The sequence below is a fragment of the Gymnoscopelus microlampas genome (genome assembly GCF_963454915.1).
Source record: "Gymnoscopelus microlampas genome assembly, chromosome: 23".
Classification (NCBI taxonomy): domain Eukaryota; kingdom Metazoa; phylum Chordata; class Actinopteri; order Myctophiformes; family Myctophidae; genus Gymnoscopelus; species Gymnoscopelus microlampas.
Window position 1 is genome coordinate 6,085,978 of NC_139960.1, and position 23,737 is coordinate 6,109,714.

At 40.0% G+C, this 23,737-nt stretch overlaps 2 protein-coding genes across 2 annotated transcripts in view; both read right to left on the reverse strand.

Moving 5' to 3' along the window:
- Window positions 1-5,026, reverse strand: part of phf21b (PHD finger protein 21B) — a gene marked incomplete at both ends in the record, with an annotated part of 163,756 nt that extends 158,730 nt beyond the window's left edge. Inside the window, 1 exon segment of the mRNA XM_084050150.1 lies at window positions 4,973-5,026. Coding sequence (XP_083906276.1) covers window positions 4,973-5,026 — 54 coding nt within the window.
- kiaa0930 overlaps window positions 1-23,737 on the reverse strand; it is a 504,210-nt gene that overhangs the window by 265,137 nt on the left and 215,336 nt on the right. The window lies entirely within an intron of this gene.

Consider the following 23,737-nt stretch of genomic DNA (forward strand, 5'->3'; position numbering starts at 1 on the left):
TATGTCCAAAAACTATTACTTTTTACTTTCACGGTAAAGCAAAATAGCCGATCTACAAGCTCACAACATGTTGCGATGTGATGCGTTGTGAGCTTGTATAGATCAGCTATGTCTTTGCTACTTGTGTGTGACACTGTAGTATGTATGACGAACTAGCAGTGGTGGGACAAAGTACTCGGATATTTTACTTGAGTAAAAGTAGCAATACCACAATATAAAAGTACTCTGTTACAAGTAAAAGGCCTGTGTTCAGAATGTAACTTGAGTAAAAGTACTAAAGTATTGGTATCAAAATATACTTAAAGTACCAAAAGTAAAAGTACTAAAATGTTTGAAAATAGCCGATCTACACGCTCACAACGCGCCGCGATGCGACGCGTTGTGAGCGTGTAGATCGGCTATTTTCAAATAGCCTAGGTATAAAATAGAGCTAAAGTGGTTAATGTATGTTTTATAATGTAATAATTTATATCTGCAAAGTAACTAGTAACTAAAGTTTTCAAAATAATTGTAGTGGAGTAAAAGTACAATATTTGCCTCTTAGATGTAGTGGAGTAGAAGTAGAAGTGAAATTGGAAATACTCCAATAAAGTAAAAAATACCTCCAAATTGTACTTAAGTACAGCAGTTGAGTAAATGTACTTAGTTACTTTACACCACTGTGAACTAGGGCGTTAATTTGTGGAAAAAACATGAGAAGTTGAAACGTGGAGATACAAGGTTTCTGCCCGACAGCGATGACACGAATAAGCGATACAAGCAGTAGTCCTACTGCAGATGTTCAGAGGAACTGGAGGAATGGACTTTAATGGTGAAGGAAGACGTTCGCACATAGAAAGTATAAAAGAGCCCAAATAAGTATCCCCGGTTACAGAAAGCGACTTTGAAAAAGACCTGACTGCTGCTGGAGTCAGGTAGGGCCATCCATTGTAAAGAACCCAAGCAGCCTGCAGGATAAAGAACTGTGAGGTTCTGTGGTGATATTCTTTGAAAAGGCCTCTGCCAGACAACAAATGGAGCAGAACAGTGTTGGGGGGGGGGGAGAATGAACGAATAAGAAAAGAGATTTTCTTTTTTTTAACCCATTAAGACCTGGAACTGTGTCATTTTTAGATTTGAGCTAAAAAGCATTATTTTACACTTTGGGCTATTCAAAAATAGCAGATATACAAGCTCATAGCGCGGCACCGAGTGCCGCGCTATGAGCTTGTAGATCTGCTATTTTTGAAAAATCGTGAAAATGTGTGCAAATCTTTGAATATATTTATTTTTAAAGTGAATTTTTTTTACTCAAATCGTTGCCTCTGGGGTCCCTGGAACAAAATATTTTGATGAGGGTCCGCGGCCAAATACATATCATTTTGGGGGTCCTTGACATGAAAAGGTTTGAGAACCACTGATATAGAAACATTCGTTTTTCAGAAAACTGTTGAGATTTAGGAGACATGTAGAATCGGCTTCAGGTCTCAATGGGTTAAAGCATTGAAATAGTGTTCTTTCCACCTGTCAGTAAAAAAAAAAAAAAGAAAGATGGGTTCCATGATGCAACACGGAGCAAGTGAAGCAAAATGAAATGGAATCAGTGGATCTGTTAGTCTGGAATAACATCGTTTGATCTCGGCACACCTGATCTCTTTTGATCAAGAGTATAAACAAGTGCAGAGGGTCGACACGGAAACATATAATGCTGTACATAACATAACAGAGTCACACTGACAGTGATGATAAACCAAGCAGGCCTCCATTTTGTGTTGAGTTATGTAGTCTGTGTGTGTGTGTGTGTGTGTGTGTGTGTGTGTGTGTGTGTGTGTGTGTGTGTGTGTGTGTGTGTGTGTGTGTGTGTGTGTGTGTGTGTGTGTGTGTGTGTGTGTGTGTGTGTGTGTGTGTGCGTGCGTGCGTGCGTGCGTGCGTGCGTGTGTGTGCGGGCGGCATGTGTATAAGTCTAAACATTCATCAAACAACTACTGTACCCCTCCACTTTGTTTAGCTTTTCAAGACAGTGTCTAAAATACAGTGTATGTATGTTTGTGTGTGTGTGTGTGTGTGTGTGTGTGTGTGTGTGTGTGTGTGTGTGTGTGTGTGTGTGATAATGTTCTCGCATTTGCTGCAGACAAACTAATGCAATGACTTGTGCTACATGTTTAAGTAATGAAAGACTGTTTCTGCTTTGTATGTTAATGTATTCCTGTTCGTCCACACTGTGTAAAAACCCTGAGCGATTTCACAGTGCTGTGGTCACATAAACTCAGAGTGCTTCAAACAGTGACCATGGAATGACCTTTTGTGCTCACTCAAACCAGCCGAACAGAACAAAAAAAGAAACACAATGGCTGTTAATGACTACATCTTAATCAGTGCATTTGTTTCCAGTGCATAAAGTACTCACAGCCATCTAAGTGCAACATTAAGTTCAGAGCAACAGCAAAGTTATCTTAGCATCACAGATAAAGGCTGATGATTCAGGCTTTGTGTTCAGCCAAAACAGATGTTCTTTTATTTATTTTTTAAACAAAGATAGTACAAAGATATAAGACAGTCCAACTCCAACCTAGGTCTATGCTTTGGAGTGACAAAGTGCACCGACAATAACCCAACAGAGTTAGAATAGGCATGCTTCAGAAACTTGCATCATCCAGTTAATACTTGAGCAGAGGTCACATTTTGCTCATAAAATAAAAGAGAATGATTTTTTTTTTTTACACACAGTGATTAAACACCCCGGTGTGCAGTCAGTGCTGACTGGGGCATTCTCTCTCTCTCTCTCTCTCTTTTCTCCAGCACCCCTCCCCCTCCTCCACCAAAAACGGCATCAAAGCAATCAAAATGGTAATGTTAGGCATGAATGGGGCCCATCCCCCCAGCACAGAAACTCTGCAGACTTTTTCTCCATGTTGGGAAAGAAAACCACCCCTTCTCTCTCTCAAAATGGAAGCTTCCACTACCAAACTGAAACAGCGCTTTTGCACGAAAACACAACAACAAACAAACCGTTACAGCTGGCGGGGGGGGGGGGGGGGGCATCTAAAACGAAACGAACTGTATTAAAAGGCTACTAAAAAAACGTCGATATCGGCGTCTCTCTTGTGCATTTAGAGCAAGTTTCTATAATTGCGAGCTGCAACAAATCAAGGCGCTGTTCCAAGTGCTGAAAACTGCATTCCACAGGAAACACGGGATCGATTCAACTCAGGCGAATCACAAGAGCGATTGATAAAAAAAAATCTAACAACTAAATGACAACATATCTACTTTGTGACACCACTCCCCCCCGGGTTTTTATGTGATTTTTTGGGGAGACAAGTTTGTTATTGTTAAAATATTGTATTTAAGTTCACAAATGCAGCGTTGTGACTTTAAAAGCCTCGCATGGCAGCTGTCCAGGGTACTGTGGTGCTGAAAGACAGCTCCTCTCTCTCTCTCTCTATGCTCTCTGGGCGTCTCAGCTCTTTAAACTACCCGATGCCTTCCGAATGACAGTTTAAAAACCCACACATGCCGAGTTTAAAGCACTTATTAAGTTAATATCGGTCGCCGTTACTGCTATAAGATTGTACCAAAAAGAGAAAAAAAAAGAAAAGTGAAAGCATAATCGTGGGCGAATCAAATGCAATCCTCGCCGTCATGTGACCAGCGAGAAGAAATAATACCACAAGACTAAACTATAAAGTAACAAAAAAACGGGATGTTTAAGGTTACAAACGACGTTTAACACTCGATTTCGCTGCCATCGCGTTCTGTACTCGATCCAAACTTTAATGCCTCGTCTCTTCCAAAAAAATAAAAAAGTCAGGGACCGGATACTTCAAGCTTCTCCTTTATTATTAGCCCTACTCTCCAGAAACATGTCGACCTACTCAAAATGGACGCTAAAAAAATGTCCAACATTTTCACGTTGCACAACTTTAGTTCTCGAGACAATAATCACAGTCGAGCCCGGTGTGTTGTGTGGATGCTCTCGCGTGGAAAGGCATTGTGTGGCGTTTAAATAGCCTACTTTTGAATCAATCGCATTGTTGTAGAGACAGTCAAACGGTCTGTGTGGACAGTCTACAATAAGAAATATCAAATTAACACTTATAGCCTGTAAGAGACGAACAAGATGCAGGCAGGGGGGGGTTGATCTTTACTTGTGTTTTGCTTATTCTAGATTGTCTTTCGTTGTTGTTTCCTATATAAGCTCGCCGTCCTACAATCGAACCAAACATTGTGCAGTGTGTGAATGGTAAATAAAGAGCACTAAGATCATATAACATGTCGACAGACATATAAAACTTCAGGGGCGACCATGTCGGGGGGATCTTGTCGGTATACAGTAAAAGTCACGACGAGGACAAAAAAGCTGGACAACACGCCGCTTTAAGAGTGACGTTTTAAGCCAAGAAGAGATTTATATACAGATAAAGTTTTGTCGTAGAGAGTCCACCCCCCCCCCCCCCCCCTCCTATTAATGAACTGTCCCTATAATCGTGAGCATGTTTCCATGTTAATAGACAGTGTATTACCTGTGGGTCTTGCTTCATCGGTGCAACTAGTTTCTTAAAAACGAAGAAAGGGGACGAAATGGGGGGAATCGCTCAACAGAAAAAGTGTCTCAAGTTTAGTATGTAAGGGAGGAACAAAGCAGCAAAAGCAACGAGTCAGTTTTCTTCTTAGCTCATAAATATTCAGGTCGCGTCCTGCTCGCCACACAGCAGCAGCACTGACTGCATTATCACTCCACAATTTCTAAAAGAGCCACCGACAATAGCCAAAAGTACTCCAAAAAGTGTCCCCGATCGCACTCCACAAAGTGGACGTTATGCAGTCACATTAAGCGAGACGTTGGCACGTCGCATACTTATTTATAAACATCATCGGCGTTTCGACCCCCGCCGTCAGATTTGTGTTTTCATAATTTCTCACTCCACTTGCCTCATACGAACAGCAATGATAAAGGCTATGAAGAAATAAATAACACGATGTTTCGCTTTACCTGATGACATTGGATTTCTACTTTCAACGCCTCGTGCAGGCCCTGTAGTTCCATGTTCCGACTCCAAAAGCACTTTTCTCCCACTTTCGATGCGATCGAGGCGAAGTTTGAGTGAATTAAAGGTTTTTTGAAGAAGCGACAATAACAATTGTGAAAGAAAGAACTACTCGGGGCTGCAAAGCAAGTTCCTCGCTTCTTTTACTAGGGGTAGGACTCATCACCCACTTTACGCCAGTGGGGGGGGAAAGTGCTCCAAACACGGCGGAAAGACCTCAGCGATCGGACATATCCGCTCCAAAAATGTCCAAATATCGATAGATCCCGACCGGACCGCCGAACTCCGGGGCTTTCGGTAATTTTTAGTTGAATAAAAAGGGGGGACTATATTTTGTCCGAGTGCCGCGGCTTGATTTCACTTTGCCTGGAGGAAAAAGTTGCGCTTCGGCTGTCAATGCTTATTCTAAAGTTCCCGGATGGAGAGAGGAGTGAAAGAACACAGAAACTCTCCTCCATCCTCCCGTCGTCTGTCTCCCCCCCCCCTCTTCAGTCACCACCATACGGCTCAGTCATGCGCACTCCTGACAGAAAAGAAAACACATCCAGAGTGGCCCACCACCACAACATTGCATGAATAACTATTTTTATACCTCGAACGGTTATTAAAGCAGGGGTCTTCAACGTTTATCAGGGCCAAGGAAGGACCCTACAGCTGAGAGAGAGAGACATAAAGCAGGGACCCCCATTATATTTTGTATAAAATATATAGGCTTCACAGACTTGTTTGACAGCACTCTCAGTGTTTAAAGTATCAAGACTCATATATGTTTACACCGTTTGGTGGGCTTGGAATATGGGCCCATGTATGAAACAGAGAGAATACATTTAGGTTATTATGAAAACAAGTATTTGTCGTTGCAATTATTCTGTGTTTATGGCTATTGTGAGGTTGCTTAATGAATAGGCCTATATACTTAATTGATGTTTTATAAAGTTTCCAAACACCTCATACTGTGCATGCTCACTCACATCCGACCTCTATGTTATGGTTGCCCAATATGCGAGATCAAATTTGAATAGGCTCTATGCACAGCAGCCATATTGGGAATGAATTGGGCCCCCTCCTTACTTTCTTCACAGGCGTTACCAATGATACTAATTAGGGCTCTGTTCCATTTAGTGTGGTATAGTGGTTGTCTTATTTTCAAGGACCTCCATAACTCTGAGAGTGTACAAATGGAACCAAATGGACCCGTAACATTTGTACACTCTCAGAGTTACACACCCACCATAAGGGGCCATTTGGGAACCAAAATGGAGTGTTTCTAGCGTGAGCCAACATGCACAATATCAGCACCCTGACCAGAATGGAACAGAGCCTTCATTAGTAGGCTATCATTGGTAACACCTGTGAGGGAAGTAAGAAGAGGCCCAATTTCTTTCCAATATGGCTGCTGTGCATAGACCCTATTCACCTTCAAATAAAGGCTAAACTGGGGTGTCATTCAATCCAAAAATATTTGTATTTCCAGGGAAGTTTAAATAAAGCCATACTAGGCAGTAGTGCTGCATGTGTACAAACTAAACCAGACAATAAGTTCTGTATGGAACTAACTTGAATGATCCACTTTAGAATAAGTACGTAGTAGCCTTAGCCTATTATACTAGTCTATAATAGAGAGATAATACACGTTTGTTGGTCTATTACATGATCTGTGCTGGAGTTTGGGGTTGCAGTTTTACTAGTTTAACTTTATACTATGCCAGGGGTCTTCAACAGGGGGTCTGGGAGCCCTGGGGGGTCCTCAGAGAGTTACTCCAGGAGGACCGCCACATCTTTGTGATAGGATTTTTTATTGTTTACATTAACCACTTGAACCCTAGCATCTCTATTCTGAGGAACGTTAGCCGAAAATAGCAGATCTACACAAGCTCACAAGCCTTGCAGCCATGGCATTGTGAGCTTGTAGATCTGCTATTTTCGGCAAAGAGGTTTGGTGTGTGGGGGGGGGGCAAATCAACGGAGACTCTAAGGGCAAATGTGTCGATTTGCTCACAAAAAAACATAGCAGCCCATTTTCTTTTTTCTTTTCATCATTTCTATTCTGACACCCCCCCCCCCCCTCCCCTCCTTCTCTCCTGCACATGGATTCGTCTCCCTCCCCTCCTCCCTCCCTCCTTCAAGGCAACACAAGTCAGGCGACGATTGGAGATCTCTGATGTGTTTGCGCAGGAGAGGCTGCGCGAGAGCGCCAATCGGGAGTTGTGAACGCTGCTTATGCCCACAGACCCCATGACGAGGGGACCAATCAGAAGAGGCCGAGGGGAGAGGACCAATCAGGAGTTGTGAACGCTGCTTATGCCTTACAGAACCCCATGTTGGGGGACCAATCAGCGCGTCGGACCGAGGGCTGGGCAACACTCGCAACATGATATGTGAGTTGAGAGTTGATGTGAAACAGACATGGCATATGTATGTGTGTGTATGTACATATTTGTATTTATTTATTTCAACTCGGTGTAGAAACCTTACTAAAGAGTTGAATAACTTACAACACAGCCCCTATATACAAAACAAAAGGCATTATAATATGGCATTGCATCGAGGTTAACTTTAAAGGAACATCTACAGCTGAAAACATTATAAGCTCAATTCAAAGCCCATTGTGTTCGCACCATGGTGTCGCTTGCCGACAGCGACAACGAGGTGAACTTGTCTTCTTCTTAGCTGACGACAACAGCACGCATTCCAAAGAAGTGCAGCAGGGTGAAATCATGTTCATTTCGATGTAGGCAACTCGGCGTCGCTTGCCGAGCGAGACGAGAGCCGACCTGCAAAGCTTCGGTCACGGCGGAGTATACTAGCCTAGTGGTTCTCAACCTGTGGTCCGGGGACCACCAGTGGTCCTTGAGGGGGTTCCAGGTGGACCCTTACGGGTCCATTTGGTTTCATTGTATGCTCTCAGTCTCAAGAGTTAAATTATTGTTAAACTTCTGCATGACTTAATTAAAGAATTGTTATTTGATCAACGTTGTTATCTCTCCTATATGGTAGCTACCAACATCAATACAGCATGGAATTGTGGACAAAATATTCAAAGTTTTGGGTCTGAGAGTCTAAACCTCATCAAACGGTGGTCCGTGGCTCAAACGCCGAATAAATAATAGACCTTGCTATGAAAAGGGTTAAAACCCACTGTATTAAAGCAGGCATGGGACCAGGCAAACAGTGGAGTTAGAGCAGATCATGATAAAGCAGTACCATGGACAGCGACACTCAGCTCAACTATTCGCCTCAGCCAGGGCTGTTTATAACGAGTACACCGACTTAAATAGCAACTAAAAAGGAAGTCATTTATTCATGTATATAGGCGAGGTTCACTGCCTTGAGCCATATTCTCCATTGGGCATATTAATGCAACATTTAAATCCCCAGGGATCCTTTGGCTCGGCCACCATTTCAAGACGCTAAAACAAAACAACAAAAAAAGACGATTCAGGAGCAAGAGTATTTATTTTTCTAATGCTTGGGTTATACTTTAATGTCTCGTTAAAAAAAAAAAAAACAGGCCTACGTCAAAACTTTAAAGTTACGTAACTGCACCGCCAGCACAACGAGAAATAAAAACAAGGAATGGGGTTTTTGTTAGACCTAAATCCTAAAGCGGATTTGTGTTATGTTGTCCCAGCAGCAGCATCATAGATAGGAGGACCCATCCCCCACACCCGGCACAGCACAGCACAGCACAGCACAGCACAGCACAGCACAGCACAGCACAGCACAGCACAGCAGAGCACAGCAGAGAACAGCACAGGTCGAAGCCTGTGTTGCTGCTTGCTACATCAGCTGCTACTTTTCATTTCACGGCTGAGCGGTGAAACTCGTGAACCCCTACTCTCCTACCGAAAACGACCAGCCGTCGCTTTCGATTGCAAGATGCTTTGGAGCTAAGCTCCGCCATAGGGTTAAGGCATCACACTCCTCCCCCCCTCCCCAAGAAAAGAGCAGATATATACTACTGCAAATAGTTGTGATTTGACTTTGCATCGTTTCCCTCATCATCATCATCACCGCCCACACACACACACACACACACACACACACACACACACACACACACACACACACACACACACACACACACACACACACACACACACACACACACACACACACACACAGGTCTAGGATGAGGCTAAGAGGTGGCGTTTGTGAACAAAGAGGAATAATGTAATAACATCAGCTTTGCTTTTGGCTTGTTGTTATCGGCCACTCTATAATTCTAGTATAGTACAGCATGGGGTTAATTAGTTGAACTCTGAGAGTATGCAAATGCAGTGGTGGAAAGTAACTGAGTACATATAATCAAGTGCTGTTACATTTAAGTACAAATTTGAGGTAATTGTACTTTACTTGAGTATTTTCAATTTCCAATACTTTTACTTCTACCACTACATCTCAGATCCAAATATTGTAAGCTTACTTTTACTCCACTACATTTATTTGAAAGCTTTAGTTACTAGTTACTTTGTAGATTGTGAATATTATTACAAAACATACATTGCCCACTTCAGCTATTTATACGTTTTGGCCATTTGAAAATAGAAGATCTACAAGCTCACAATGAGCTTGTAGATCTGCTATTTTCAAAAGATTTTTACACATTTGAAAACTTGAAATGGGACATTCTGCATAAAGAGTACTTTTACCTTTGGTATAAGTAAATTTGTTTGCCAATACTTTTGTACTTTTACTCAAGTACATTTTGAATTCCTGACTTTTACTTGTAACAGAGTATTTCTATATTGCAATATTGATACTTTTACTAAAGTAAAAACAATGTGAGTACTTTTTCCACCACTGTAAAAGTATCAATACTGCAATGTAAATAAAGAATTCAAAATTTACTTGAATAAAAGTACAAAAGTATTGGCATCACAATATACTTAAAGTACCAAAAGTAAAGGTACCCATTATGCAGAATGTCCCATTTCACAGGTTTCAAATGTATATAATGTATAAAAATCTTTAGAAAATAGCAGATCTACAAGCTTGTGATCTATAAGCTCGTTGTGATCTTATAGTGATCTACAAGCTTGTTGTGAGCTTGTAGATCGGCTATTTTCAAATGGCCGAAATGTATATACTAGGTGATGTAATATTTTGTAATAATAATCAAAATCTACAAAGTAACTAGTAACTAAAGTTTTCACAGAATTGTCGTGGAGTAAAAGTACAATATTTGCCTCTGAGATGTAGTGGAGTAGTAAAAGAACTGAATATTTGAAATACTCCAGTAAAGTAAAAAAATACCTCAAAATTTTACTTAAGTACAGTACTTGAGTAAATGTACTTGGTTACTTTAGACCACTGATAACTGGTTCCCTTTCCCAGCCTTTACTGTATCAGGGCCCACTTGGAGATCTCAAAAGCAGTCACACTCACTTTTTTAATAAAAGAAAATATAAAGGTTTTAATATTGTATCAATAAAATCATAGTGTTTTGCCAAATATTTGGGGGTCCACTTGCAATATCCCCACGGCCCACGAGTGAGCCCCCGGCCCGCAGGTTGGGAATCTCTGTTCTTAGTCATTTAAAAGCATGGACTACTCCGGTACATTAGGTCAACGATGTGGATGTATGCTTAATAAGATAAGAAAATATGATTATTCAGAGGTCACTCCTCTGTCCCTCACATTCCAATTATTCTAATGGTATGCATTTTAGCACCATTGAAAATGTGTTTTTCAGCTTTGAATAATATTGTAGCCAATATTTACTTTGTAAATTGAATCGTTTTGACTGATTTGTGATCCTACAATTATGCATTCATTTTTGGTCTGCCACAAAGATGCTTTGAAAACCCTTCAACTCTGTCGAGCAGTCCTTGAAAGGGCTGTGTGATGAAGAATACATTATATTCATTATCACAAATAACACAGTCAAAAGACTGTGTTATTTGTGATAATAAATATATATATATATATATCTCAACCAGTAGTGGGTTATGAGATGTTCTGACAGGCTTGTGGACAAGAAATACTGTATTATTTTAGTATATTGACTTTATGGTCAACCAGCTTATAAATAATCAGTATCTCTGAATGATTGAGACTTTTGTAAAATATACTCAATATACTGTTATAATATACTGTTATACAATATAATGTTCTCAATATACTGACCAGGAAGAAAAAAGACATATCACACATTGTTTTTTCTGCTGTGTTGCTTTTCGATGTGTAGCCTACACTGTATCATTTTATAGAAGCCTCTAAAGAGCACACAGTAAGTTTATGAACCTGCCAAAGTATCGCGAGACTGTCCGTCTGACAACCAAATATCGCGATACTACCAAGCGAGGAAAGAAAAATAGACCTCAGTAACAAATAATAACGACCTGCTTATTATTACAACACAATTACCGTGATTATCATCGTCGTTATTATTATTTAATATGTCTGCAGGGGAGTTACTCAGAATATTGGAATATTGCAGTAGACCCCCCAATACCTAACCGCTTAACCCATTAAGACCTGAGGCCGCTTCTAAACATTTTCTAAATCCTAACATTTTTTGGGAAAAAAATTAAAAAAAAAAAAATGTCACGATTTTTCAAAAATAGCAGATCTACAAGCTCGTAGCGCGGCACTCGGTGCCGCGCTATGAGCTTGTATATCTGCTATTTTTGAATAGCCAAAGACATCTAAAGTGACACAGATGCGTTCCAGGTATCAATGGGTTAAACCATATATACTTAATTCAAATCCGTGAACGACAACTATGTAATGTTTTTGTGAATTTCCAATCTCTACACTAAATGTCTTCTCTGCACATACAGCCGATGCGACGCGGTGGGGAGCTCATAGATCTGCCATGTCTATGCCGAATATAAGGATGCTTAGGGTTCAAGTGGTAAACAGTAAATCTGTATGTTTGAGGGTCTCTGTGAACCCATGAGCCCCTCGAATCCTCCACCGTCTCATCGCTATCAGCATCAAATGTCAAGTTGTACCCCTCTTGAATCATTATGATGTTTGGTGTGTACACTTTAAAAGGCCAGTTGATGATAGAGTTAAAGGACAACTTTGTTTTTTTACAACCAAGGTTTATATTTTAGCTTGTAATTAAAGTAAATAAAAGGTGAGTGTTATTTTTTTTTCATTTACTGCTTTCTATAGTTTTAGCAATTTTCACGATATTTTTTACAGTGGGCGGGGGCATTCTGTCCGGTGGCTAAATATGTCTTTTTTACACAATAAAAAAGGTCCCGTGGTCTTTGATGGTCGGATGTGAGTTATTAGGGGCTAGAAGAGCTACTATAAATAATAACAAAGAAAACGCCGGGTTATTGTGTAAAAATAGACATATTTAGCCACCGGACAGAATGCCCCCGCCCACTGTAAAAAAGATGGCGAAAATTGCTAAAACTATAGAAAGCACTACATAAAAAAAAATTAACACTCATCTTTTATTTACTTTAATTACAAGCTAAAACATAAACCTTGGTTGTAAAAAAACAAAGTTGTCCTTTAAGCAAAGTCCTTGAACGCAGAGATCAAAAACACTCAACAATGTGTAAATGCTAACTTTGCGTAATACACAGTATTGGTCCATTTGGGGCCATTTTCACACTCTCAGACTTATATAGTAAATTAACACATGAGGATTTCACTGTGCAGCATGTGCTATATGTATTTGTAAATTAATATCATTGCTGTTTGGTGGAAACCTCATATGTTCAAAACTGTTACTTTTCAGAGCAAAAATAACAGATATACAAGCTCATGGGTCGGCTATTTTTGCTACTTTTGTGTGAGAGTGTAGTATGATGAGTAGGAGGGCATTACAAAAAAATATACATATTTTTACATAAAAAATGAAATATGGAGATATGAGGTTTCTAACAGCAACAATATGGAGGTTCTACTCCACTTCGGTTCAGCTGAAAACAAAGTGGTAAATACTCATATACCTGCTCATTAAAAATGTCTGAAGTCAATAACTTAAAGCATTTTGAAACAGAATGATCCTACATTTAACCCATTGAGACCTGAAGCCGATTCTACATGTCTCCTAAATCTCAACAGTATTCTGAAAAACGTATGTTTCTATATCAGTGGTGCTCAATCTTTTTCATGTCAAGGACCCCCAGAATTATATGTATTTGACCGTGGACCCCCATCAAAATATGTTGTTCCAGGGACCCCCCAGAAGCAAAGATTTGAGTTAAAAATGTTTGCTTTAAAAAAATATATATTCAAAGATTTGCACACATTTTCACGATTTTTCAAAAATAGCAGATCTACAAGCTCATAGCGCGGCACTCGGTGCCGCGCTATGAGCTTGTAGATCTGCTATTTTTGAATAGCCAAAGTGTAAAATAATGCTTTTTAGCTCAAATCTAAAAATGACACAGTTCCAGGTCTTTAACGATATTCTGACCTGAGACCTGGACGTTTGTTTTTTTAAATCATTATCACTTTTCCGGGCATTACCTTCAGTATTTTATAGATGAATCTGAACGGATTGGGTTTGAACTGTATTTGCATCTCCTGTTTCAAAGCGCCTCTTCCAAGTGTTTAAGAATAGAACCCAAGTGCAGTTTTTAGGAAGATACGCTGGAAGACAAAAACAGATTTGATGTCAGCTGGACATTAGTAGTCTAGTTTTAGCTTTAGTCTACCCAAGGCCAGGCCTGGAATGGCCATCTGTCTGCTCTGGCAATTGCCAGAAATGTTTGGCCATTTATAGAGGCCAGTGTGGGCCGTCACACACCATCGTTTCTTTTTTTTAACTGACAAAATATTTGCAAAACAAAGTGAATGCCACAAGCAGTTCCACTGGCCAATGTAATGTGATTTCCTTGTCATAGCGAGACCCTTATGTGCAGGTAGTACGCAGTGGTGTGAAGTAACATTACTCAACATACATTTACTCAAGTAATGTACTTTGGAGTATTTCCCCTTTTCAATGCTTTTATTTCTACTCCACTACATCTCAGAGACACATATTGTACGTTCACTCCACTAAAGTTATTTGAAAACTTTAGTTACTAGTTACTTTGTAAAACATACGTTAACCACGATCTACAAGCTCACAACGCGTCACGATGCGTTGTGAGCTTGTAGATCTGCTATTTTCAAACATTTTAGTACTTTTACCTTTGATACCTTAAGTATATTTTGATGCCAAATTTCCAATACTATTGTACTTTTACTCAAGTAACATTTTGAACACAGGCCTTTTACTTGTAACAGAGTATTTTTTACATTGTGGTATTGCTACTTTCACTTAAATAAAGTATGTGAGTACTTCTTCCACCACTGTTGCTAGGGAAGGTGGGAACTTTGATTATGGTTGATTGATTGAGTACTTTATTAGTCAGAAATGTAAACAGCACATGGTACAGTAAGACATTACAGCTTAAAGGATAACACAAAAAATTCAAGTCAATGACGATGTGTCTTTTATTACACGTGTGCTGTATGAAAGAGAGGGAAACAAGGCCCAGTCGAGCGTTAAATGAACTAGCGTACATTGCAGCATGTTGTGGTACAGAATGAGGCTGTTAGGCCAAGCTCATCTTTCCGGCCAGTGTTTCTTATTCAGTTGGTCTGAACCAAGGGCCCTGCTGGAAAGTTTTACATTGCGGCTAATACGGAAGAGACAGTTCATATGAATGGCCTGTAGTTTCTCTGTTTTACCCCTGCTGGTGTCAGAAAGAATTTATCTTAACGCAAGCGGGTGGGTTTTTGACAAACTTTATACTAGATTTTCTTACCTTAATAAAAATTGTCATAAATACTATATGCTTCCAGTCGCTAGTTTAAAGTCTCCTTTCAATTGTCATGATATGCGTTTTGGTAAACTATGGTCCCATATATTTAAAAAATGACGATACAGTAGTAGTAAGGTTATGCTTTAGGAGGGGCGGGATGATTTGATTGACAAGCCTCACAACCAATAGCATTCATTCCCTGCCCCTGGCTCTTGATTGACAAGCTACCCAACCAATAATGGTCTGGTGGCATTCTGCAGGATATGACGCGATATTGAAAGATGGCGGATTTGAAATGGCTGAACAATCGGCGTCATCTACGGTCTGTAGAGTCTAGGGGCTTAACGCTGTCCATTCTTTTTATACAGTCTATGGTCTGAACCCTAACATTGGTCATGAAATGCATTGATGGTAGGCTGCAGACAAAGAACAACTTCAACGGGGCAACCTGCAAACAAAGGACATTTTTTTAAACAAAAGTTAAGGAGGCTTTGCGGGGAGTGTTCATGGTTAACTTTTAACCACTTAAACCCTACTGTATATACTTCAGTTGTCACAGGTGTCTACACTTTTGCAGTCCCATGTTGCCTTATTGTTTCCGTCTCCAGTAAATCTCTTTGACGAAAATAGCCTATCTACAAGCTCACACCGTGTGTCTGTGAGCTTGTAGATCTGCTATTTTTGCCGAATGTTCTCAGAGTTTCGCCAAATGTTCGCCTATTATTACATACCCAAGCTGTTCCTGAAGGAGACCAGATGGCTGAAACATCATCAGATCAGATCAGATCAAGCACATTTATTTATTTATTTTAATGTTTAGCACAATTAATATTGGCTGACAGACTGTAAACAAAGGTCTTGGTTCACAATGGTGTAGAACTGAACTGAACGAGCCTTAACTTCATATAATTGGTATTTACTGATGCTCATTATAAGATGGCCAATTTCTGTCTACTCACTCACAACAGCCTTTATCTTCCAGGAAAGTCAGCATGCTGAAATAGAAGCCATTATTCTTGCATTAATTAAAAAACAGAGACAGAGAGCAAGGAAATGGTGCCATCTTATTATGAGCATTAATAGATATGAAGATAGGTTGAAAATGGGTGAAATGGTCCTTTAACGTAACCACTTGAACTCTATATAGCCCACTTAGTTGACCGGAGTCCCACAGGGATCTATACTTGTCCCCCTCCTTTTCCCCCTCTACATCATACATGGGCAACTGGCGGCCCGGGGGCCACATGTTACCCCCACCTTCACTTAATGTGGCCTGCAGGTTAATATCGGAATATTGATATATTATTGATTTCAGCTGTTACAATTCCAAACATGCAAACATGACCCGCTTTAATTACTTCAGTCCATATTAGTAGCTTAATGACTAGTATTAAAATGATTTTGCCTTTTCTATATCCAATCTATTTGCATTTAAGTTCATAAACTTAACAAAAGTATAACTAAATGCATTTGAAATTAAATAAAAATGATACTTTTCAGGATTCCAATAAAAAAATAGCACAAAAAAAACAGGATTCCAATTCTAAAATAGCAAAAATAGCAGATATACAAGCTCAAAACTGTAGATCTGCTATTTTTGCTACTTTTTTGTGAAATAGAGAGATGGAGAGACAGTATATGCAAATGCGGCCGTCTGGAGTGAGTGTGGAAATATAGTGGCCCTCTCCATCATCAAAGTTGCCCACCGCTGCTCTACATCGAATATCCTCACCGAAAGTAGCCGCTCTATAAGCTCACAACGGGTCGTAACATGACACATTGTGAGCTTGTAGATTGGCTATTTTTCGAAAGATGTTTGCCCCAGAATAGGGACACCGGGGTTTATGTTGTAAACTTAATGAATCTGAAATATAATAAAGCATACTAGTAGGCTACCTGCTATAAATGCTTGAAATGAGATTTCCAAGCCGGAGGCGTTTGGTGCAGTTATTAATTCAGACAGTGCACCGCCTCACTACTGCGGTGACACTCTTTTAATCTTTAATCCAGAGTGAATGGATCAAGTTTGTTGTTGTTATCCCTGAGCGCTAACATATCCGTAACCCTGAACATTTCTATGCTACCGGCTCATCTGATTAGAGTTTGGTAAAGGTCACGCGATATTGATGTTTTATTAGAGAGAAATGATTAAATGCCAAGCAATCAAAAAATAAAATTGGAAGAAACTTAAGAAAATAAGTTACAAGGATGCATAATGAAGAGTAAATGCTCTGAAATCATCTTTAAATTTGTCTTTACCTTTGTGCGTCTTTGAATGATAAAACGTCCAAAATAGCTACTTTACCTTTGTTCAGAAGTAATACTGTTTTTAGTGTTTTAGTACAGTAGCCTACTGAGCTATACTATACGATTAAGTTAAGTAAGCCTTGCCGAGCCATGTAGCCCATAGGGCAGCTGGAGCCTATATCTCCTGTTTCTGTAGCATGAAGTGGCTTTATATCCCCCAGCCATGATGTAGTAAGTACACCCCCTAGACATGTTGTCATGACTGACCCTCAATCCAAGCCTTGATGCTGAGTAACAAGCAGGGAGGCATCGGGTTCCATCTTTATAGTCTTTGGTATGACCCTGTCGGGGAATCAAACCCTGACCTCCCAAATCTCAGGGCGGACACTCTAACCGCAAGATATAGTACCAGTGGTGTAAAGTCACCAAGTGCATTTACTCAAGTACTGTACTTAAGTACAATTTTGAGGTATTTAATTTTCAGTACTTTTACTTCTACACCAATACATCTTAGAGGCTAATATTATACTTTTACTCCAGTGCAATTATTTGAAAACTTTAGTTACGGGTTACTTTGAAGATTTTGATTATTATTACAAAACATACATTAACCACTTCAGCCCTATATATACATTTTGGCCATTTGAAAATAGCCAATCTACAAGCTCACAACTTATACACAATCTCCTCTGAGATTAATAAAGTATTCTATCCTATAACTTGAAAATCAATGTTTACTCATTCCATATTGATATTTCTATTTTGTTGGCTGATTTGGATATGGACAGGATGAGAGAGAGTGTGGCATACAGATGTAACAGCAGCAGTGTGTCCACAAAATGATTGACGGGGCCGGGTAACATAGTGCTCTCTGTGCTGTATCAGTGCATATCATCAATGAAGAGCCCAGGGCAGTGCTGAGCGTACATCATGATCCACTCAATGTCCTGTCACCCTTAAGGCGTTTGTTGAGAGTAAAACATAAACCCAACCACGTCCACAAACTCCATTTCTCTCTCTCTTTTATCCCATGTGTTTCCTCACTCCGCTGGAGGGCTGCAACTGTCTATTCCAGTGGTTCTCAAACTTTTTCGTGCCAAGGACCCCCAAATAGACATTTATTAGCCCGCGGACCCCCATTTGAAAAGATAAGCCAGGGACCCCCATAATAGAAGATTTTTACGGCTCTCTAGCAGTGATTTTCAACCATTTTAAATTTCAAAGACCCCCAGTTTGACATGCATTAGGGCTACAGACCCCCATTTAATGGCATGTATGTCTCTGGGACCCCAATTCATATTGTAAAATCAATGTTAATTTAACTCTGAGAGTGTACAAATGGAACCAAATGGACCCGTTAGGGTCCATTTGGTTCCATTTGTACACTCTCAGAGTTACAGACTCATAAGGGTCCATTTGGTCCCTGTCCATCATTTAGCTGGGGACCCCCTGGAACCCCCTCAAGTACCCCTGGGGGTCCCCGGACCCCACTTTGAGAACCAATGGTCTATTCTATCGATCGCTTTGTCCGATTGATCGAATAATCAAGAGGCATTTTTCTTCTTTTTATATACGAATGAATCAAGACGTGCAGATATTTGTGTTTTTTTTTTTACCGATTCTTAAGGAACCAATAAAATTGCCGGTTGGCACTACACACCACCGGGCCGTTTGGGACACACACGCCAAAGTTTGAGGCCGTTCGGTCAGACGACACCAAGTACATTTACTCAAGTACTATAATTAAGTAAAATGTTGAGGTACTATTACTTTACTGGGGTATTTCCAATTTTCTGCACTTTTACTTCTACTCCACTACATCTCAGAGGCAACTATTGTACCTTTACTCCACTACAATTATTTGAAAACTTTAGTTACTAGTTACTTTGCAGATATAAATTATTATATTATAAAACATACATTCACCATTTCAGCCCTATTGTATACATTTGCGTTGCACGCGACGTGTTGTGAGCTTGTAGATCTGCTATTTTCAAAAATGTCAGTACTTTTACTTTTGTATTTAAATACATTTTGATACCAATACTTTTGTACTTTTACTCAAGAAAATGTTGAATTCCGGACATTTACTTGTAACAGCGTACTTCTACATTGCAGTATTGATACTTTTACTTAATTAAAATATTTGAGTACTTTTTCCACCACTGGTTATGCCCGAGAAAGACACTCAGGAATGAATAGGACCCCCGGCATAACCCCAGCACATTGCCAGGGTTATGGTGTTGTTGGTGACGCATGTTCAGGTTTTGATACCCAGCATTGGACTGATGTCAGTCAGCTATAATGTCATTATTGTGGCATAAGGCATGTCCGTATTTGAGCATGATTAAGTGACATCATTTGGTGTTTCCACCTCCTGTGTTAGTTTTCATCTTTCAAACGTATTGATGTCTGTAACCATCTTGACCTGATTGGTTTTGTGTTGAAGTGTTGCCGATGTCTGCAGCTGCAATGCATTCTCTGATCATGTTGATTGTACTCTCTGGGTTTCACTTCAGTCTGAAGAGCGCAAACTCCAAGCGTCACAGCAGCAGCACTTAAGTGCAACAGAGAAGTTTTTCAATTGGAGCACCTGCCCCCCAGGTGCATGTCCTTCGTCTCTTTCATATTTGAGTATAATCTAGGCACTCAGTATTGTGAGGTAACCGGTGCATAGTGATCGCTCGATTTAGATCGATTGATCGATCAATCTTGATCCATTGAACAATTGATCGAGTATACACCCTCAGGAGTCTGGTCCTCTCCTTATATCCCTCTACACCAAATCTCTTTGACGTAAATACAGTAGCTGATCTACAAGCGAGAGAGAGAGAGAGAGAGAGAGAGAGAGAGAGAGAGAGAGAGAGAGAGAGAGAGAGAGAGACGCACACACGCACGCACACGCGTGCGTGCATGCATACATACATACACACATACACACACACACACACACACACACACACACACACACACACACACACACACACACACACACACACACACACACACACACACACACACACACACACACACACACACACAGAGACATACATACACACGTATACGCACGCATGCACGCGCACGCGCGCACACACACACACACACACACACACACACACACACACACACACACACACACACACACACACACACACACACACACACACACACACACACGCATACATACATACAGTCTTTACAGCTTAAACCAAGTTTCTCATTTATAATTATGCAAATGACTTGTATCATGCAGACTGTGTTTAGTGGACAAACTTGAGGAATTAGAAACAGTAACATTATATTTTCCCATTGCTCTCTAGGGCTGGGGGAATTCTCCTAATGGATAAATATCACTTGACACAATAACAATCTTGCAAACTGCAGGATTTGGAGGTTATTCATTATTTCTGCTCAAGTATTTACTGCTCTGAACAGTAGCATAATTAAAAAGGATTAATGAGGCACATAACCTAAATTAAAGATGCATTATTTTTGAAACATTTTAGAAAATAAAGCCAGCATGGTCATTTATCAATTCAAGCATTAACCTTCCAGTTATTAAACAATAATTCATCATTTACCGTACAGTAGACATTTTAGTTGCAAACGGTGCATTTGTGTTTTTCTTGTGCTCGTGAACATGAACTAAGTGTTTGGTATTTGATAGTAGGGGTGTATCGATAATTGATTTTAATTTTAAAAATAACTGATTTATTGGGGGGGGGGGATAAATGTCCAAAACATTAAAAGAGAGAAAATAGCTGATCTACAAGCTCACAATGTGCCGCATCGCTACAAGTTGTGAGCTTGTAGATCAGCTATTTTCTTTTTTAATTTTTTGCAACACTGTTGTACAACAAATTATACAAAGGATCGATTTAGTTGATTATAAAAAATATGTTAGAATTTTGTGGCGTCAATTTGTTGTAAAAAGAAAAATGGCTAAAAAAAACTTGCTTCTCGATAATTCGATTAATCGGTAGAATAATCGCAAAGAAAATGAGAATCTGACTGTTGCCGCCCCGTTTGAAGGCCAGAGTTTGGACTGACAGTTAAACGTGGCTTAATATCAAAAGAGACTCTACATCACTTTGGTGGTGAGGTGACATTTTTATTCTTTCTTCCAAATGGAGACTTGGCAGTCTGTCTATTGCACCACGCAGACAGGCACAGCGGAGCCAAGAACATATCCCTCCCTCACTGCTGATCAAAAGATACACTGACATTTGTATGGACATGACTTTGGGCTTACAAGAGGTTGACATGAATGTCAGCCAAATGTATTTTTGCGGAGCCCGAGTGGCTTTTGTGTTCTTCTGCACATCAACACTTCTTTTTTTTTTTGCTGTTTCTTTTTGCTGGTGATTCATAGCCTGGTTCCAAACCATAGACCCCGCCCACTCTCTGAGTGCACTGCCGCTTGTTCTGGTGTTGAAATGTGAGCCTAGGATATCTTCGATACCCTCCAGTACCGTCCAATGAGACTCGTAGGTGGGGGTGGGGTCTAACGACAAACCAATCAGCGAATATCTGCTAAAACCAGCTGTGCGATGACGTCATATGTAGGCGGATGCGTGGATCTCTTGTGATTGGTTTAGGGAAATTTGAATCCCCTCCCCCTTGCAATCGCCGACACTGCAGCCAATTGCAGACTGAAGCTCCACGCAGCTTCAGGCTGATAATCAGGCTAGGTCATTCATGTTTTTGATGTAGTTTGTTTGACTAATGTGATTATCCAGTATTCATCTTCACGTGCTGTACTGCAAGGGTTCCCAAGTTCTTGAGGCCACGACCCCCCAAAATAATCGTATTTGAACTGGGGACCCCTCACCCTGACAAGCACTTGGAATTGTTGGCATTACGTTTAGTTTAACTCGGTTCCACAGATAAATATTGTGAAAATTGCCGAAACTACAAGCTCACAACGCCTCGCACTGCAAGGCGAGATTGGCTATTTTCACAATGTTTGCCTATTTCTTAGGTATTATTTGACGATTTGGTATTAAAAAGGTCTTAAAAGTAATTCAATTGTAACTTTAGAAATGTGCGATTCTCTGTATAAGCTTATACTGTATGTTGATTTGTTTACTGTTGAGTGAGCAAACAATTGTTTCACATTAAGCTAATCATCTGGGGACCCACCCAAAATAATTTGAGTATAGTTTGAGTACTCTGGGTACCAGCTGAACTGTATACATTCAGAGAGAGAGAGAGAGAGAGAGAGAGAGAGAGAGGGAGAGAGGTATAGTGACCACTGCATTTTCAGGATTCAAATTCAAAAGTAGCAGATCTACGAGCTTGTATATCTGTTACTTTTGATGCTTTTGTGTGACGCTGTATTATGATCAAGTAGGGCATTCATTTATGAAAAAACACAAAAAGTTAAAATATGGAGATAAGAGATTTTTTGCCCGACAGCAACGATATAGCCTATATAAAAAAAGAGCAAAAAGTAAAACCCTGCTTCTCGATCATTTGATTGATCGAAAAATGTATCTATAGAATAATCGCTAATTTAAAAAATAGATAGTTGCGGCCCAACAACAATGGTCGAGGCACTGTTGTATCTGCCATTGCTGTGCTGTTAATCCACTGAACAGCTCCTATTTTTCTGCATCAGCCTGGAAACGCACTTAATGAGAGAACAGGCAGAGACAGGAAGCTAACAACTGACAGATTTTGTTTTGGTACAGCTAGCTGTTGGTGTACTGTGACAGACTGAGTGTTTGGTTATTCACCATTGTTAACGTTAATGATTTCAAACACATCTCCAGTGTTTAAGAGCACTGTCACCTTTCCACAGCCCTGAACAGTCTCGACTCCTCCATAAAGTTCCTACTCAGACTGCAACTTCTGAAGTATAACAAATTTGTTTGTATGGGTCAACTAAGACCCTCAGTATTTGAAAAACAGCAATGAGACAATACTGCTTTTGTTTGGCTGCATTGTACGTTCAAACATAATGGCTGAATTGTTAATTAATTTGCACACAAAAAAACTTTTAATATTGTGCACTTCTCACATTTGTCATTATTCTAAATTTCTGGCACAACAGTGAAAATACACACTCATGATGAAGAGAGTGACCTAATGACTTACTAATTACTAAAAACTGAAGAGCTTTCTCATTTTTCCAGTGGAACTCCAACTCCATTAAATCACGTTTTGCTCTATCAAGGGTGATCCCTTCAGCATAAAAACAAAGTTTCTCTCACATTTTAGTCTTTGTGCAAGTTTGGCTATTATCCAAGTCTGTGAATGAAAATGCATAGCGGAATGCAAGGGCACGGCCACGGCTACAGCATAACGTTTTCTGTTTGAACAAAGGATCGGTTGAGTCCCATTTTACTATTGTACAATTTTGCATTGTTCAGCTGGAAAACGGGCGTGTGGAGATAATAACGCTGACTTATATGCTGACTCCCCAATGCGCTTTTGTGTGTCAAAAACAGCTTGGGAGGTAGAGGAGAGTGCATACCGAAGGATATCTATGTAAGCCGTGTGTGCCAAATTGTCAGATCCTGTTTTAATTATTTTTCTTTTGCCTGGGAAGAATTCCAAAACCTTCGGGATGTGTGCTAAATCAAAGGCCTTTCATAAAAGGCAATGCATTAGAAACGTATGTGTTTCCAGCAAACCAAAGTGCTAAGAATAAACAAACTGTGGTCGTGACAGGGTGTCACCTTGAGACCTTTGATGACATGAAATAACGTTATTTGAATTATATCTAGATCAAAT